The sequence below is a fragment of the Lycium barbarum genome, chromosome 3 (assembly GCF_019175385.1).
Source record: "Lycium barbarum isolate Lr01 chromosome 3, ASM1917538v2, whole genome shotgun sequence".
Lineage (NCBI taxonomy): Eukaryota > Viridiplantae > Streptophyta > Magnoliopsida > Solanales > Solanaceae > Lycium > Lycium barbarum.
In genome coordinates this window covers 143,460,652-143,476,331 of record NC_083339.1, presented here as the reverse complement: position 1 = coordinate 143,476,331, position 15,680 = coordinate 143,460,652, and the positions used below count along the sequence as shown (strand labels likewise).

General features: G+C 35.3%; 2 protein-coding genes and 1 long non-coding RNA gene across 3 annotated transcripts; 2 read left to right on the top strand and 1 right to left on the bottom strand.

The window, feature by feature from the left end:
* Positions 1 to 365: 365 nt before the first annotated feature.
* LOC132634331 (uncharacterized) lies at positions 366 to 3,051 on the bottom strand. The gene is made up of 3 exons (XR_009580116.1): positions 2,842 to 3,051; positions 1,695 to 1,760; positions 366 to 777 (listed from the first exon to the last, which is right to left on the bottom strand). It is a non-coding gene; the product is annotated as an uncharacterized LOC132634331 (long non-coding RNA).
* Positions 3,052 to 5,769: 2,718 nt separating this feature from the next.
* LOC132633240 (beta-glucosidase 44-like) lies at positions 5,770 to 10,228 on the top strand. The gene is made up of 11 exons (XM_060349518.1): positions 5,770 to 6,057; positions 6,148 to 6,206; positions 8,031 to 8,106; positions 8,211 to 8,282; positions 8,385 to 8,472; positions 8,554 to 8,806; positions 8,888 to 9,003; positions 9,104 to 9,321; positions 9,413 to 9,444; positions 9,537 to 9,639; positions 9,722 to 10,228. The coding sequence occupies exons 1-11, from the start codon at positions 5,817 to 5,819 to the stop codon at positions 9,997 to 9,999; spliced, it is 1,536 nt and encodes a 511-aa protein (XP_060205501.1). The 5' UTR covers positions 5,770 to 5,816; the 3' UTR covers positions 10,000 to 10,228.
* A 2,738-nt stretch (positions 10,229 to 12,966) lies between these two features.
* LOC132633239 (beta-glucosidase 44-like) lies at positions 12,967 to 15,500 on the top strand. The gene is made up of 9 exons (XM_060349517.1): positions 12,967 to 13,095; positions 13,192 to 13,263; positions 13,373 to 13,460; positions 13,555 to 13,807; positions 13,891 to 14,006; positions 14,139 to 14,356; positions 14,471 to 14,502; positions 14,598 to 14,700; positions 15,070 to 15,500. The coding sequence occupies exons 1-9, from the start codon at positions 13,035 to 13,037 to the stop codon at positions 15,345 to 15,347; spliced, it is 1,221 nt and encodes a 406-aa protein (XP_060205500.1). The 5' UTR covers positions 12,967 to 13,034; the 3' UTR covers positions 15,348 to 15,500.
* The last annotated feature ends 180 nt before the right edge of the window (positions 15,501 to 15,680 follow it).

The following is a 15,680-nucleotide window of genomic DNA, read 5'->3' as shown; positions in this document are numbered from 1 at the left end:
ATAGTACGTAGGAATTTGTCTCTAATTAGTACACGAACCTTAAATTTTCCTAAAGAACTACATAGATTTTTGTCTTTCTTTGACTAGATAATATTAAGGCTTGTCAAAGGACAAAGTTAGAAATATTTCTCTAAAATTTTAAAAAAATGAATTTTGTAACTTGTAGGGTACTAATGTATTCTGCTCAATTATATTGTCATTGTTCTTGTAACGACCCAACCCCGTAGGCCTTGACTAGTGCCCGATCTGGGCACCCGAACCCATCTATCAAATATTATCTCAAATTCTATTAACTCATTCTAGTATATGGCGGAAGCCGACAAGACTTTATTTCAAATTTAGGTAATTTCCAGAAAATTTCGGCAGAGTTTCCTTTGTTTTACGGACTATCCAATATACCCTGCACGCAGAAAATACCAACAAAAGCCACACAGGGCTAACCAAGCAATATATAAACATATGCGGACCGGCCGCCTCGGCGTATAGGATCGCCCAAACAACATATGCGAACCGGCCGCCTCAGCGTATGGGATCGCCCAAACGACATGTACATACATCCATACAGAAAGACCCTAACCCACAAACATGTCCACAGACCTCTAAACAGACCGACAGAATCATATGACGGGACAGGGCCCCGCCGTACCCATGAACGAATATATACAAATGCACTAATAAATATATATACCAAAAGTATAAGCTCCGGAAAGAGAGGAGCACTCCGAATAGCAGAAAGGGTGTCCTAAACAGGTGGACCACCAGGCTGTGCGTCTGTACCTGCGGGCATGAAACGCAGCCCCCGGAGAAGGGGGTCAGTACGAAATATGTACTGAGTATGCAAAGCAGAAGGTACAGAAATAAATCTGAATAATAATCGAATCAGATATATAGAAAATAATACATATCAAAATGTTTATTTCCAAAGTATAAATTATGCATAGGGCACTGGAAAATGTGGTCGCCCGCCTGTCGATGGCGCCACAACACAGCATAACACCAGAAAGTTTCAAATCTCCGAATCCCCGTCACACATCACAACACAGCATAACGCCAAACACAGCATAACGCCAAACATAAGTGGAACCCGACCCTCGAGCGAGGAGCACGGTGAACCATAAACACAGCATAACACCGGAATGTATCAAAAAGCGCACGACAACAGAACCGGCCCGGGAACCGGCGAACGATATCATAGTAGGCACGAGCGGAGTAGTGAGTAATCATATGCATAAAATCATTATTATAAATCCGAAGGATAAGTAAAATAGTCATATTCGAAATCGGAATAATAATTATCACTTTTTGATTCAAAGTTGTCGAATTTACATAAAGGGCGTCGCGGGACCCACGGACGAGTATAGACCCGAACTGAGCCCGCCTATGAAAAACATACCCATTATACATCAAGCAAACTCCTATAAAAATTATTGGAGCGATCCGAGCCTCTATGCGAAAAATATGGCATTCAGAGATTACAAAATTCCTTAAAGTGAACATTTTCTATGCGAATTTCGGAAAGCGATTACTTCAAATACATCATGGTTCATATTTCATAAAAACATACATAAGAGTGCCAAAGAATATATATATGGATCATAACATGCTCGGATCTCGAATTTGGAATTCCCTTAAAGCTCTAATCTAGCCTATGTGAAACTAAGGCATGCCAAAAGAAGGAAGGTTGCTTTACATACCTCAAACGCTCTCCAATATGATCCAACTCAAGCTAAGTCCAAACTATGATTCGGGCTGCCCACGATCTAAAAATAAGCCATAAAATGCCAAACATTAGCTAAAGACTCTTTGAGCATTAAATTCCAATTTCGCCCTTAATTCTACAGAAATTTGGGCAGCATTTCCCCTGTAAATAGGCTACCCCGAGAATTTAACTCGGCCGTATCAATCAACAACAACAACAACAACCAACCTAACAACATCAATAATAAATTCGGAAGACAAAATAACATTAATAGCTCTCTTTTTCATCATTCGACAACTTTCCAAATATTCAATTCAACGGCTCACATTCAAGCCACCACATCGCTCACACATTTAATTATCCACCCGAGTCTTTACCACAATATTCTAGGACATTCTAAACAACCCACATAATATTTCCAACGACCCGAAAAATTTTCCACTGTTTGGCCGAAAACAGTCCCCTTTTCCATTCCTCATTTTCAAGTCATGTTTTGTACCACAATCCACAATATAACGATATGATTTTCATAAAATATACAATTTACGTCAAACGCACAACTAGCCTCAAAACAGCCCACAATTTCTCAACATCAATCTGGAGCCACTTAAACACTTATTTCCAACTAGAATTCGTTTCGACGATAACTAAAATACTAAGCGATAGTATTACGATCTTCGACACATTATAAAACTCACATTCGCCCGAACCACACACATACACATGTTAATGATTCTTATATATACAAATTTTATTCAATGCACAAAGTTCTCCAAATCAGTCCGCAACGCTTACTATGTCAATTTGGGACATTAAATTCTCATTTCTAACCTACAAGTCATCACAATAACCATTACGACGCAAGCGAGATTAATTCCTTCTTTGCTACAATTTGGAGGCTATAAACACGGCTACACTACACATATACATGTATCGATGATTTTATTCTTTTCCCCACTCGATACCAATCTAACATAATATAGAATTAATTCATCAATTCCATTTGTCACACCCATATACACGGCTAGAACACCCATCACACAACCCACTTCCAATCATACTATATTTCATGATTTCCATCCCTATTAACATACCATAACATGAATAAATGTTCACAACACAAAAACAAGAGCAAAACATACCTTTCTTCTTCAATCCACCAAATAGTTAGGGTTTGCAAATGGGTACAACTAATGGTTGGATGACCCAAACAATACTTCCACGCTACTTAGGGGCTTCAATATAGTGGGTTTGTATCAAGGAAATAATTTTGGAGTGGCTTGAATTTGATTTGGGTTTTCCTTTGTTCTTGGTCGTGAGGTGCTTGGTGATGACCTTCAATTTTCTTGATATTTTACTAAGTGTTGAAAGTGACAAAGATGACTTAGAAGTCCTCTTTTTACCTCCACAAAATTCCTCCATGTGTCCTTGGGCCCACACATGTGTTGGACCAATTAAAATTGGCCACACAAGGTGTGGGACCATTTAATGGACCACACGGCTAAAAGGGCCAATTATTGCACAATATTTTTAATTCCAATTTTATGAATTGTGGTCCCAATTTTTCCTAAGTGTCTCATACCAATAAATTCATGCACAACTTATATCCCAAAATAAAATCGAAGGTTAAGAATCCCGACTTTGTATCCCGAAAGAAAAAAATTTTGTCCTTAGCTTATCATAAATAAATCCGGACTATTCCACTGTACAAAAATACGGGTTCTAACAGTTCTGTACAAAAGCACACCAATCTTTGGCTAATCTAACTCTCAAGATTAATCTATTTAATTATCAAAAAGTAAAATAAGATTTATCAACTTGATAAAGCTGATTGAGTATTTTAAGCTTTTTAAGTTGGCCGGATGCATGACAACTCTCGGCTTAACACTCAAGATATCAAGGGCTTGAGCCGATTGTAGTTTTTGTAGAATATTTCATTTTTGCCCTAATTATCTTTTAAGGGTTTTGTTAGATATATATTTTAGGTATTGTTAGCTATCATTTAATCCTAGTAAAATGTTCCTCTTTCCTCCATTTGATAGGATAGCTTTTTTTTGATGATTGTGTTGGAGAAACTCTTGAGATTATATGGTAAGGATGTTATTTGTTGATATACTTATTAAGAAGGGGAAATCCTTCCATTTGAGGGTTAATACTATAGATTAGGTTCATTGAAATTTTAATTGAGTGGGTATCTTTATTCTCTCAAATGTTCATTCAATTTTTTTAATTGTGTCTTCCCTAAAACTCTATCTCTATCTTGTTTATTTTCAAGCAATCCTATTAAATATCAGGTGTGAAACACGAAATAATTTGTTAAACTTATAACCCAAAAGAGGGAGGAGGAGTGGGGGTGGGGGGTGGGATTCTATGGTTAGGAAATCCCGAAATTGGAAATCTTAACCAAAATTTCATAATCTGGGTTTAATACTTAATTAGCGTACTTAGGCACATTTCTAACAGGGGAAGATATGGATAGGAAATCCAGAAATTGAAAAGTCGTAGGAGCCGTTTGGACATGGTTTCAAACCGTGATTTGAAATTATGTTTGGACATGTAACTTAGATATTTTAAGTTGTATTTTCTCTAATAGACATAAAAACTCCACAAGTTGTGAAACTCTATCAAAACATTCTCAATTCTTATACAATCTTACTAAATGAGCAAGTTATAGTTCATAACAAAATTAAGACGCTACTAGAAGGCCTTTCTAAAATATACAACATCAATTGATCAAACTTTCGTTCAATAAAAACGAAAATTTAACATGAATAGTAACGTAACTACTATTTAATATAATCCTCCCACATAGTAGAAATATATAAAAGTTGGTGGACGGTAATGAGGTTGATAAATGATTGGTGGGAGTAATTGTTAAAAATATTTACCAACTTATGGATCTTTTTTTATAAAATATAAACTTATGGATCAAGTTTTATATTTAAATTTTTTGAAACCCCAAATCATGCCTTTTTGGATGATCTGATTTGAAACCATGAGATGAAATGCATATCCAAACGCTGGTTTCATCTCATGATTTGAAATCATGATTTCAAATCGCATGTCCAAACGCCTACTAAACCAAAATCTCATACTTTGTAAGAGGATAAAAAGATAGGCATGGAACTCAACTCTATTACTCATTCAGTCCATTTTACTTCCTTTTGTTAAATTATTTTTATTTATTCTTTATCTCAATACTATTCTTTTTTACTATATTAATCTCTCTTCGTATTTATTGAACGGAAAAGGGTCTAAAATACCCTCGAACTATTAGAATTAATATAAAAATACCCTTCATTCACCTTTGAGCCCCCAAATACCCCTGACGTCCACCTATGGGGTCTAATATATCCTTATTTCTAACAGCCCTATCTCAGTTATGACATGTCAGCATTTAATCGGTTACCCCATATAATTAACTAATGTAATTAATTTAAACTATGTTGACCCGATCCCAACCCAACTACCCAACAAACCCGACTCGCCCCAAGTATACCATAAGTATTTCCTGGTAAGTGCGAAAGGAAATGGTTACCCATCACTTATTGCATACTGGTTTTATTTTGTTGCTAATTTTAACTATTTTTTCCTTTTCTTTTGGTTTTTGTTAAATTACTCTTCCTTTTAGAAGGTTATACGAGGGTTATTAGCTGGATGAGAATAAGAGAGCGAACAGTGGATAAACTATTATGCAGCCTGGTATTAGTGCGTGAATTAAGCATTAGAATAAATACCCTTTACAAAATAAATGCTGACATGTCATAAATGAGATGGGGCCATTAGAAATAAGGATATATTAGACCCCATAGGTGGACGACAGGGGTATATTAGACCCCATAGGTGGATGTCAGGGGTATTTGGGGCTCAAAAGTAGATGGAGGGTATTTTTATACCAATTCTAATAGTTCGATAGTATTTTAGGCCCTTTTCCGTTTATTGAATTGTAAAGGTGAAAACTAATAGTAGTAGTAGTTATAATTATACTATTTTGAACCATCTATTTTTAGCATCAACCGTTGATAGAGGGAGTATATTTTTCTTCTATAAATAGATTTGCATTTGCCACTATTCTTTCATACTCTACTCAACCTCTCTACTCGGTTCATAAAAAAAAATGAAAGCAAGTCCTCCATGGCTAATTTTGCTGCTACTACTTGCATGTACTGTACTTACAGTACACTGTACTGATGGCGTGTCACCGGAAAAGGTGCGTTTTGACACCGGAGGTTTGAGCAGAGAAAGTTTTCCAAAGGGATTTATATTTGGAACAGCAACTTCCGCATACCAAGTAGAAGGTGCTGCTAGCACTGAAGGCCGTGGACCTAGTATTTGGGACACTTTCATTAAACGACCTGGTATAATTAACTAACTAATTAATCTTAGATTATAGTACAAACTCTATGATTTTTATTTTGTTTGACAATTTTCATGATGAATGAAAACAGGAGTTGAACCAAACAATGCCAATGGAGAAGTCTCTGTCGACCAATACCATCGTTACAAGGTCAGTACTAACTTCATATATGGCCAGAGTCGGATCCAGAATCTTGAGTTTATGGGTTCTGGATTCTAGAAAAAGTAGCTTAGCAGGTTCTGAATATGCATTTCTTAACACAAATTACATGATTTTGGCCAAAGTTATTGGGTTCGGCAAGAACTCTAGCTCTTTATGCTGCATAGTATTTTCTGTTTATTTTCTTTCTGAATTTGTGTTTACAGACAGTAAATGTTGTTATTCGTTTTTCGTTTTAGTGTTGTTGACAATAAGATTTGTCGGTCGTTTCTTTTTCTTTATAGTTTGAGGGAATTAGTCTCTTTTAAACACAGTTGATTATGAGTGACAATTTGCTTTCCGTAGTAACTAAACGTGTCTAAGCTCTAGTCTTTTTCTCATGAAACAGAGGACTGGTTGCGTGAATATTCTTTTACCAATAAAAAAATGTTTGCTGTTTAAGTAAGAGCCCGTTTGGATTGGCTTACAGCTTAAAGCTGTTTGCAGCTTATAAGCTATTTTCAGCTTATAAGTTGCTTTAGATAAACTAAGTCAAATGGGTCCAATTATTTTTTTAAGCTTATTTTAAGCATAAAATGACTTTAAGCTGGCCAGCCAAACACTCAAAAAAGCTGAAAACAGCTTATAAGCCAACTTATAAGCCAATCCAAACGGGCTCTAATACTAGTTTTCAAGAATTGTTGTCATTTTCAATCACGGTTTCTCAGGCAAAAGGTGAAAAACTTGTCTGTCCTATGGACGGATATTGGAAGATTTAAGGTGTGGGGTTTTCATTTTCTAAGGAATTTGATGGGTCATACGTCACGGGTCTAGTTGGTGTGTGGCCCTTTCGAAGATTTTTTTCCTAGAGACTCTATTTTTTAATTTATGTGCACCAACGATGTAAACAAACTTTACACTATCAACTACTTTGGATGATCTATAGTATATTGAATTTTATATTACTGAATATAGTACTATACATTAAGAATGAAGTTCAAGTATAGACCATTAAACTATGCTGTTTGAATTTTCCCAGTAACGTGCAAAAGTCATGTTAGTATTTAGTACAACATGTAATTGTAAGTTCACCCATATAACTCTTCTAAATTGTTATCCACTGAATATCTCAACATAGATTTTTAGGGGTCGTTTGGTACGCGGATTAAGTTATCCCGATATTATAGTCTTGGGATTATAATCTCAAGAGTAATTTATCCCACCTGGGAGCGGGGGCGGAGCTAGTATAGTCATCGGGGGTTCGGTCGAACCCAGTAACTTTGGTCTAAACCCTGTATTCAGTGGCGGAGCCAGGATTTTCACTAAGGGGGTTCAAAAATATAAAAGAATAAGAAATGAGGAAGCCAAGGGGGTTCAATTATACATAAAAAATAATTTTAACATTGTGTATACATGGTAATTTTTTGCCGAAGGGGGTTCGGGTGAACACCCTGGCCACCACTTGGCTCTGCCCTGCCTGTATTTGTCTTTGAAAAATACATTGAATACGTATAAATTGGTAATCTAGAACTAGTAACTTAAACGAATTAGAATCTCGAACCCACAAGCTTCGAATCCTGGCTCCGCCTCTACCTGAGAGGTGGGACAAAATAATGCCAACATTGTAGACTAACTTTGGGATAAAGTTTATACCTTGTTTGGTTGAAGGTATAAATTTATCCCCGGGATAAATTTGTACCTTCAACCATATAAAATTTATCCCAAAGTTAATCTTGGGATATCCCACCTTATCCCGCGTATAAAGGTGATCCTTTGATTCTTCTATCCAAATTAATCACTCATGTAACATCATATGCACCGTTTAATGGATTACAGGAAGATATTGATCTCATGGCGAAGCTCAACTTTGAGGCTTATCGCTTCTCAATTTCGTGGTCCAGGATCTTCCCAAGTAATTTTACTACTTTATTGTCTACTGACAAGTGACAAGTGTAATCTTAGCCATTTGCAAGAATGAATGATAGCTTAAACGCGTGTCTTAAATTTTTAATGTAGATGGAACTGGTAAAGTGAACTCGAAAGGAGTCGCTTATTATAACAGGTTGATCGATTACATGCTCAAAAGAGGTAACTTTTTTTTTTTTTGGCTCCATTTTAATGCATAAATGTTTGTTGTTGTGGATATGTAAAGTTAAGTACTATACTGAACTCTAAACAAACTTTTTACAGGTATTACCCCATATGCTAATCTTAATCACTATGATTTACCACAAGCACTTCAAGATAGGTACAACGGATGGTTGGGCCGTGAAGTCGTGTAAGTATATCATCACTTCATGACCTTCTGTTGAATAATTTTGATCACTTTTGGTAATGGTTTTATTGTTGGACTTTGCAGGAAAGATTTTGCTGATTATGCTGAGTTTTGTTTTAAGACATTCGGAGACAGAGTAAAGAACTGGTTCTCATTTAATGAGCCAAGAGTTGTTGCTGCTTTAGGTTATGATACTGGATTCTTTGCACCTGGAAGATGTTCAAAGCCATTCGGCAACTGCACAGAAGGGAATTCTGCCACTGAACCTTATATTGTTGCACATAATCTCATCTTATGCCATGCTTCTGCAGCACAGAGATACCATGAAAAGTATCAGGTAAGATTTTAACCCTTTTTTCCTTCCTTGCTTTGATATCGTGGATCACTTTTTGACTTCATTTTCTAAATGCAATAACAGGCAAAACAGAAGGGAAAATTTGGCATTCTCTTGGATTTTGTGTGGTATGAACCTCTGACTAGTGGAAAAGCCGACAACTATGCTGCCCAAAGAGCAAGAGACTTTCATTTGGGATGGTAAGATTAAGAATTTAGACATTGTGGTTTTTGAGTTGAGAGGTTTCTGTCTATACTTGTATTTCATACATATATAGTGGTTGACATTGAGCTTGTACAGGTTCTTGCATCCTCTTGTATATGGTGAGTACCCAAAAACCATGCAAAATATTGTGGGAAATCGATTACCTAAGTTCACGAAAGAAGAGGTTAAGATGGTCAAGGGATCCGTCGATTTATTGGGCATAAACCAGTACACAACCTACTACATGTATGATCCTCATTATAACGCACCACAGCCCTTGGGTTACCAACAGGATTGGAATGTTGGATTTGCTTGTAAGATACTACTACCTATTTCACATCTTTAATTAGGCTTAGTAAAATGAAATTTCTACTGACACTAATTCTTTTCATTGCCCTGATACAGATGCTCGCAAAGGAGTACCAATTGGTCCTAGGGTGAGTAATCATGAAGTTTTACATTGTTTCTATCCTAAGACATACTACCTGAATTTTTGAGGTAACATTATCGTTGTTGAAAATGCCTGCAGGCACACTCATATTGGCTCTACATCGTGCCATGGGGTCTACGTAAAGCTATCAACTATGTTAAAGAACAATATGGAAATCCTACCATGATTCTTGCAGAAAATGGTATGGTTCTTATTGTACTAGTGAAACGTTTATTGTTCAGATTCTCACAGACGAACTTATATCAAAGTCTCATGATTTTCAGGTATGGATTACGCTGGCAACATTACCCTTCCAAAAGCTTTATATGACACCAAAAGGATAGACTACTATAGGAGCTATTTGCAAGAACTAAAGAAGACTGTGGATGAAGGAGCTAATGTTATAGGCTATTTCGCATGGTCATTGCTCGACAACTTTGAATGGAGATTGGGTTATACATCCAGATTCGGCATTGTCTATGTTGATTTCAATACCCTCAAACGATACCCGAAGATGTCAGCACATTGGTTCAAGAAAATGCTTAGGCGCCACAGGCATTAACGCGGCTCTGCCCTTGTCTGTATTTCTATGTTTATGTATGTCTATTTAGGTTTTAGAGCTTGAGTTGAGTGGTTCAATATGTTTATGTATGTCTAAGTATTTAATAGATACTAGTTCGAGTTCAAGTGTCAAAATGAAAGTATCAAATAAGTTTAGGGGGCACTTATGATTTAGCCATTTTTCAAGTGTCAAAAATGGAAGTATCAAATAAATGAGCTTTTGCACTGTATCATCCTATTTCTTGATTTCTACTTATACATATATACTCCAATATACAAGTCAAACAAATATTTTATGTACTGGACCAATAAAAACCAAGGACCAAGGACTAAATGCAGCTTCTTTTATCCCTTTTTATTAATTCACGTTTAAACTTTAATTAATTAGAGGGAAAAGGGTCAAAAATGCCCCTCTACTTTAGAAAAAGAGCTAAAAATATCCTCCATTACAAATTTGGGTCAAAAATACCCCTCCCGTCATACCCTATCTTAACAGAAATCCCCAAAATAATCCGATTTCATTTTTAAACCCGCTCAATTTAAACTAAACTCAACTAAATAAAAAACCCATATGGGTTACCCGCTGCTATGCCTAGTGGCTCCAAATGTAGGACTCGGGAACAAGTTGGTCGCATATGAGTTTTTTATGTAGTTGGGTCGGGTTTAAATGGAGGGGGTTTAAAAATTAAATCGGGTTATTTTTGGAGATTGAGGATTTCCGTTAAGATAGGGGTATATTTGAAAACTTTAATGACGGAAGGGGTATTTTTTACCCAAATTTGTGACATGATATTTTTAGCCCTTTTCCCAAAGTAGAGAGACATTTTTTACCCTTTTCCCTTAATTAAAATATGTGCTTTTAGTCTCTCTGTGTAGGAAGTAGGAAATATGCTATATTAAATTATCCCCCCCCCCCCCCCCCGCGCTTTTTATGTTCCATGACATATTCTAAAATATTGAGAAAATCGTTATGGAAAAAGTGTGAGGAGAATTCTAAACTCGATGCGTTAGAAGGTGCAAAATCACTGGGTGCAGCCATGCAGGAGCTGCTACAATTGCTTCACCAATAAATCAAAGTGCGCATTTTAAATAGTAATTAAAGCTTAAGAGTAATATTTAAGTGAAAGGGCAAATATGCCAAATCACCTATAAAAATTCTTGCTTGAAACTGCACAAATTATTTTGTTGGATTCTTTGCATGCATTTTGCTATTTTCAATGCTGTCGATATTAGTGAAGTAATATGAATTATTTTGTATTTGTGGAAAGAAAATGCATGCAGTGTTAATATTATTTTTGTGTGATTGAAAATTTGAATAAAGAAACACTTTTATTAAAAATGATAAAAATGCCGTTTGTAAAACTTGTGTTATTGTGTAGTTGTGTGATACAACGCTTCTTTAGAATTCTGTTCTAAAGAAAAACTGACTACTTGTTTTGATTGATCCAAAAGATAAAGATAGGATTTTATGCTATTTGTAGTTGTCACAAATTCATGCTTCAATGGTTAACACTTAACACGGCAACCTTTGCAAATCCCCTTATTTCCTGGTAAAAAAAAATTATATTTCATCACCCAATTAGGTGATTGAGATTGTCTGAAAGACAAAATGGTCTAAAGCTGATTTTATTTTCATTCTCATTAAAATATTTATTGTGTCTAATTAGTACACGAACTTTATCTCTCTCTGAATAGCAAAACAGATTTTATTTTTATTTTTCTTTCAAAATTGCTGGTCAATAGTAATTAAAATGTTGAAAGTTGAACAAGAAATGTAAATATTTATTATCAAAATTTAAATTTGGAAGGAACTCTGAATTTTAACGTAAATTTTAATGTAAAAACAAAATTCTATCACTTGTACTAATGATTTTTATAATAAGTAGATAAGGCCGATTATTTTTAAATTTTTAAATGGCCTATAATACAAAGAACGAAATAATATGCTAAAATTTAGAATGATGTCCCTAATCATTTTCTATCAAAAAGGAGAAAATTAGTGTAGGAAATCTAGTACTAATTGAAAAGGAGAAAATCGCCTAATGTAGGTTAATGTTCAGTCACTTACCAGAGACCAACGTTATGCCGATAATGATAACATAAGTAAGATTAATTTTCTAAAAGATAAAAAGGGATTTAAGTAATTTTTTTACACTATCAAATAATTTTAAAATATTTATAGATAAATTTTCTGAAAATATGAGATTTGTAATCATGAAAATAAGATAACCTATCTATTGTAAAGTGACCTAATAATGTAAAAATATCTTATACTGACTTTGTATATAATTTAAACTCTATTATTTTTCATCTATAAATAGATTTGCATGCCACCACGTACTTCACATTCTACTCAAAGTTTGTAAACAGAAGAAATAACAATGATCAAAGCAAGTCATATTTTGCTGCTAATTACAGCTCTAAGCGTTGTAATTAACGTTCAAAGCTATAATGACGTGTTGCCAGAAAAGGTGAGATTCGATACCGGAGGTTTGAGCAGAGAAAGTTTTCCAAAGGGATTTATATTTGGAACAGCAACTTCAGCATACCAAGTGGAAGGTGCTGCCAGCACTGAAGGCCGTGGTCCTAGTATTTGGGACACTTTCATTAAACGACCTGGTATAATTAATTGATTGATTAATCTTAGATTATAATACAAGTTTTGTGGTTTTGATTTTGTTTTGATTAATTTCATGATGGAATAAAAACAGGAGTTGAACCAAACAATGCCACTGGTGAAGTGTCAGTAGACCAATACCATCGTTACAAGGTCAGTACTAAATATATATTGAACTATATGAACAAACCAATGACTTTCAAAATTCTAATACGTTAATATTATAAGGCTTACTTTCGAAATTTGTATACATACAACAAAGGTATTTAGTTACAATATGTAAGTCTAGATGTACCGATATAATTCCTCTAACTTGTTGTCCACTGAATATATTTCAAGATAGCTTTTCAACATAGAAGGTGATCTTTTGATTCTGCTATTCATGCCCCTTTAATGGATTACAGGAAGATATTGATCTGATGGCCAGGCTCAACTTTGATGCTTATCGCTTCTCCATTTCGTGGTCCAGGATCTTCCCAAGTAATTTTACTCTTTTATCGTCTACCACCAATTTTAATCTTAGCCCTTTACAAAAAAGAATGATAATTTAATCTTGTGTCTGAAAATTTTATGTAGATGGAACTGGTAAAGTGAACTGGAAGGGAGTTGCTTATTATAACAGGTTGATCGATTACATGCTCGAAAGAGGTAACTTGTTTTTCCATCCTTTTAATGTTTAATTATAAGCCTTTTACGACTATTATTGTGAAGATGCATATATAAGTACCATACTGAAGATTGAACATAATTTTGGCAGGTATCACCCCATATGCTAATCTTAATCACTATGATTTACCACAAGCACTGCAAGATAGGTACAACGGGTGGTTGAGCCGTGAAGTCGTGTAAGTAAATCACTTCATGACCTTTCATATTGAATAATATAATCTACATGCTATTTGCCTATTAATTTTTTATAATGGTTGCTCAAATTTGCAGGAAAGATTTTGCTGATTACGCGGAGTTTTGTTTTAAAACATTCGGAGACAGAGTGAAGAACTGGTTCTCATTTAATGAGCCTCGAGTTATTGCTGCTTTAGGGTATGATACTGGATTCTTTGCACCTGGAAGATGCTCTCAACCATTTGGCAATTGCACAGAAGGGGATTCTGCAACTGAGCCTTATATTTCTGCCCATAATCTCATCTTATGTCATGCTTCTGCAGCACAAAGATACCGTGAAAAGTATCAAGTAAATTTTTTCTTCTCTTTTTTCCTTATTGCTTTTTAAATTGCTGATCACCTTTTAACCTCGTTTTGTAAATGCAATAACAGGAAAAACAGAAGGGAAAATTTGGCATTCTCTTGGATTTTGTGTGGTATGAACCTCTGACAAGAGGAAAAGCCGACAACTACGCTGCTCAACGAGCAAGAGACTTTCATTTGGGATGGTAAGAGCTTGCACACATAATAGATGTTGAATCCCCTTTGCTTCTTCCTATGTTTACTTCATTATATTTTGAATATACTTGCTCCGCCACATTGCTAAAGCCTTCTAATCATACTTTGGGCTTGTTGTACAGGTTCTTGCATCCTCTTGTATATGGTGAGTACCCAAAAACCATGATAAATATTGTGGGAAAGCGATTACCAAAGTTCACAAAAGAAGAGGTTAAGATGGTCAAGGGATCCATTGATTATTTGGGCATAAACCAGTACACAGCCTACTACATGTATGATCCTCATTATACCACACCACAACCCTTGGGCTATCAACAGGACTGGAATGTTGGATTTGCTTGTAAGATATTACTACCCTCTTCACTTCTTTAATTATGCCCAGTAAAATGAAATTACTTGCTTTAGTGTAGGAGGTTCTACTGATACTAATGTTTTTTCCCTTGCCCTGATAAAGATGATCGCAAGGGAGTACCAATTGGTGATAGGGTGAGTATAACATGAAGTTAACATTGTCTCTACCCGAAAAACGTACTGATATTCTAATTCTTAGCTAACACAGTCTTTGTTGTAAATGTCTGTAGGCACACTCAGATTGGCTCTACATCGTGCCATGGGGTCTAAATAAAGCTGTCACCTATGTAAAAGAACGCTATGGAAATCCTACCATGATTCTGGCAGAAAATGGTATGTTTTGTTTAACTAGAGCCTGTTTGGATGGGCTTATTTTAAGTAGCTTATAAGCTGTTTGCAGCTTATAAGCTAAAAAAAAAATTAGTTGGGGTAGCCCAACTTATTTTTTTGGCATATAAGCTGTTTTCAGCTTACAAGCTGTTTTAGATAAGCTAAGTTAAATGGGCCCAATTATTTTTTTGAGCTTATTTAAGCACAAAATAACTTTAAGCTGGTCAGCCAAACACTCAAAAAAACTGAAAACAGCTTATAAGCAACTTATAAGTCAATCCAAACGGGCTACTAGAGAATAGTTTCAAAATTACAGTTACCTAGTATCATTTAAATGTCTATCGACTGTTACTAATTTTACATAATTTTCAGGTATGGATTATGCGGGCAATATTACTTTTCCAAGAGCTTTATATGACCCCAAAAGGATAAGCTACTATAGGAGCTATCTGCAAGAACTAAAGAAGACTGTGGATGAAGGAGCTAATGTCACAGGCTACTTCGCATGGTCATTGCTCGACAACTTTGAATGGAGATTGGGTTACACTTCCAGATTTGGCCTTGTCTATGTTGATTACAATACCCTCAAAAGATATCCAAAGATGTCAGCATATTGGTTCAAGAACTTACTTAAGCGCCACAAGCATTAAGGCGGCTCTGCCCTTGTCCATGTTTTTCTTTAACTGTAATAGGTAGTTCCATGTTTAGGATATGTCTATTTAGATTTTAGAGAACTTGAGTGCCTTTCTCGGGCACTAGGATTAACAAAAATAGTAGTTTGATATAAAATTATTCTTTCTGCAATTTGGCACGACTCTCTGATGCTTGCAATTTTGTCTACTATCAACGAGCAAGGAAATAAAGGAATGAAAACAGAGCTTTAGCATTGCATCATCCTATTTCTTGAATTGAATGAATTCTACTTATGTAATATACAAATCAAACAAATATTTTAAGCTTAGTATCTGCCTTTAGCCCTTTAT

Excerpts from the sequence above, each read along its gene's own strand:
- LOC132633239 (XM_060349517.1), top strand. The coding sequence starts at position 13,035 with ATGGCCAGGCTCAACTTTGATGCTTATCGCTTCTCCATTTCGTGGTCC. Across the intron at positions 13,096-13,191 it reads GTGGTCCAGGATCTTCCCAA|ATGGAACTGGTAAAGTGAAC; the intron begins GTAATTTTACTC and ends AATTTTATGTAG. Across the intron at positions 14,007-14,138 it reads AGAGACTTTCATTTGGGATG|GTTCTTGCATCCTCTTGTAT; the intron begins GTAAGAGCTTGC and ends CTTGTTGTACAG.
- LOC132633240 (XM_060349518.1), top strand. The coding sequence starts at position 5,817 with ATGAAAGCAAGTCCTCCATGGCTAATTTTGCTGCTACTACTTGCATGT. Across the intron at positions 6,058-6,147 it reads CACTTTCATTAAACGACCTG|GAGTTGAACCAAACAATGCC; the intron begins GTATAATTAACT and ends GAATGAAAACAG. Across the intron at positions 8,807-8,887 it reads GATACCATGAAAAGTATCAG|GCAAAACAGAAGGGAAAATT; the intron begins GTAAGATTTTAA and ends ATGCAATAACAG.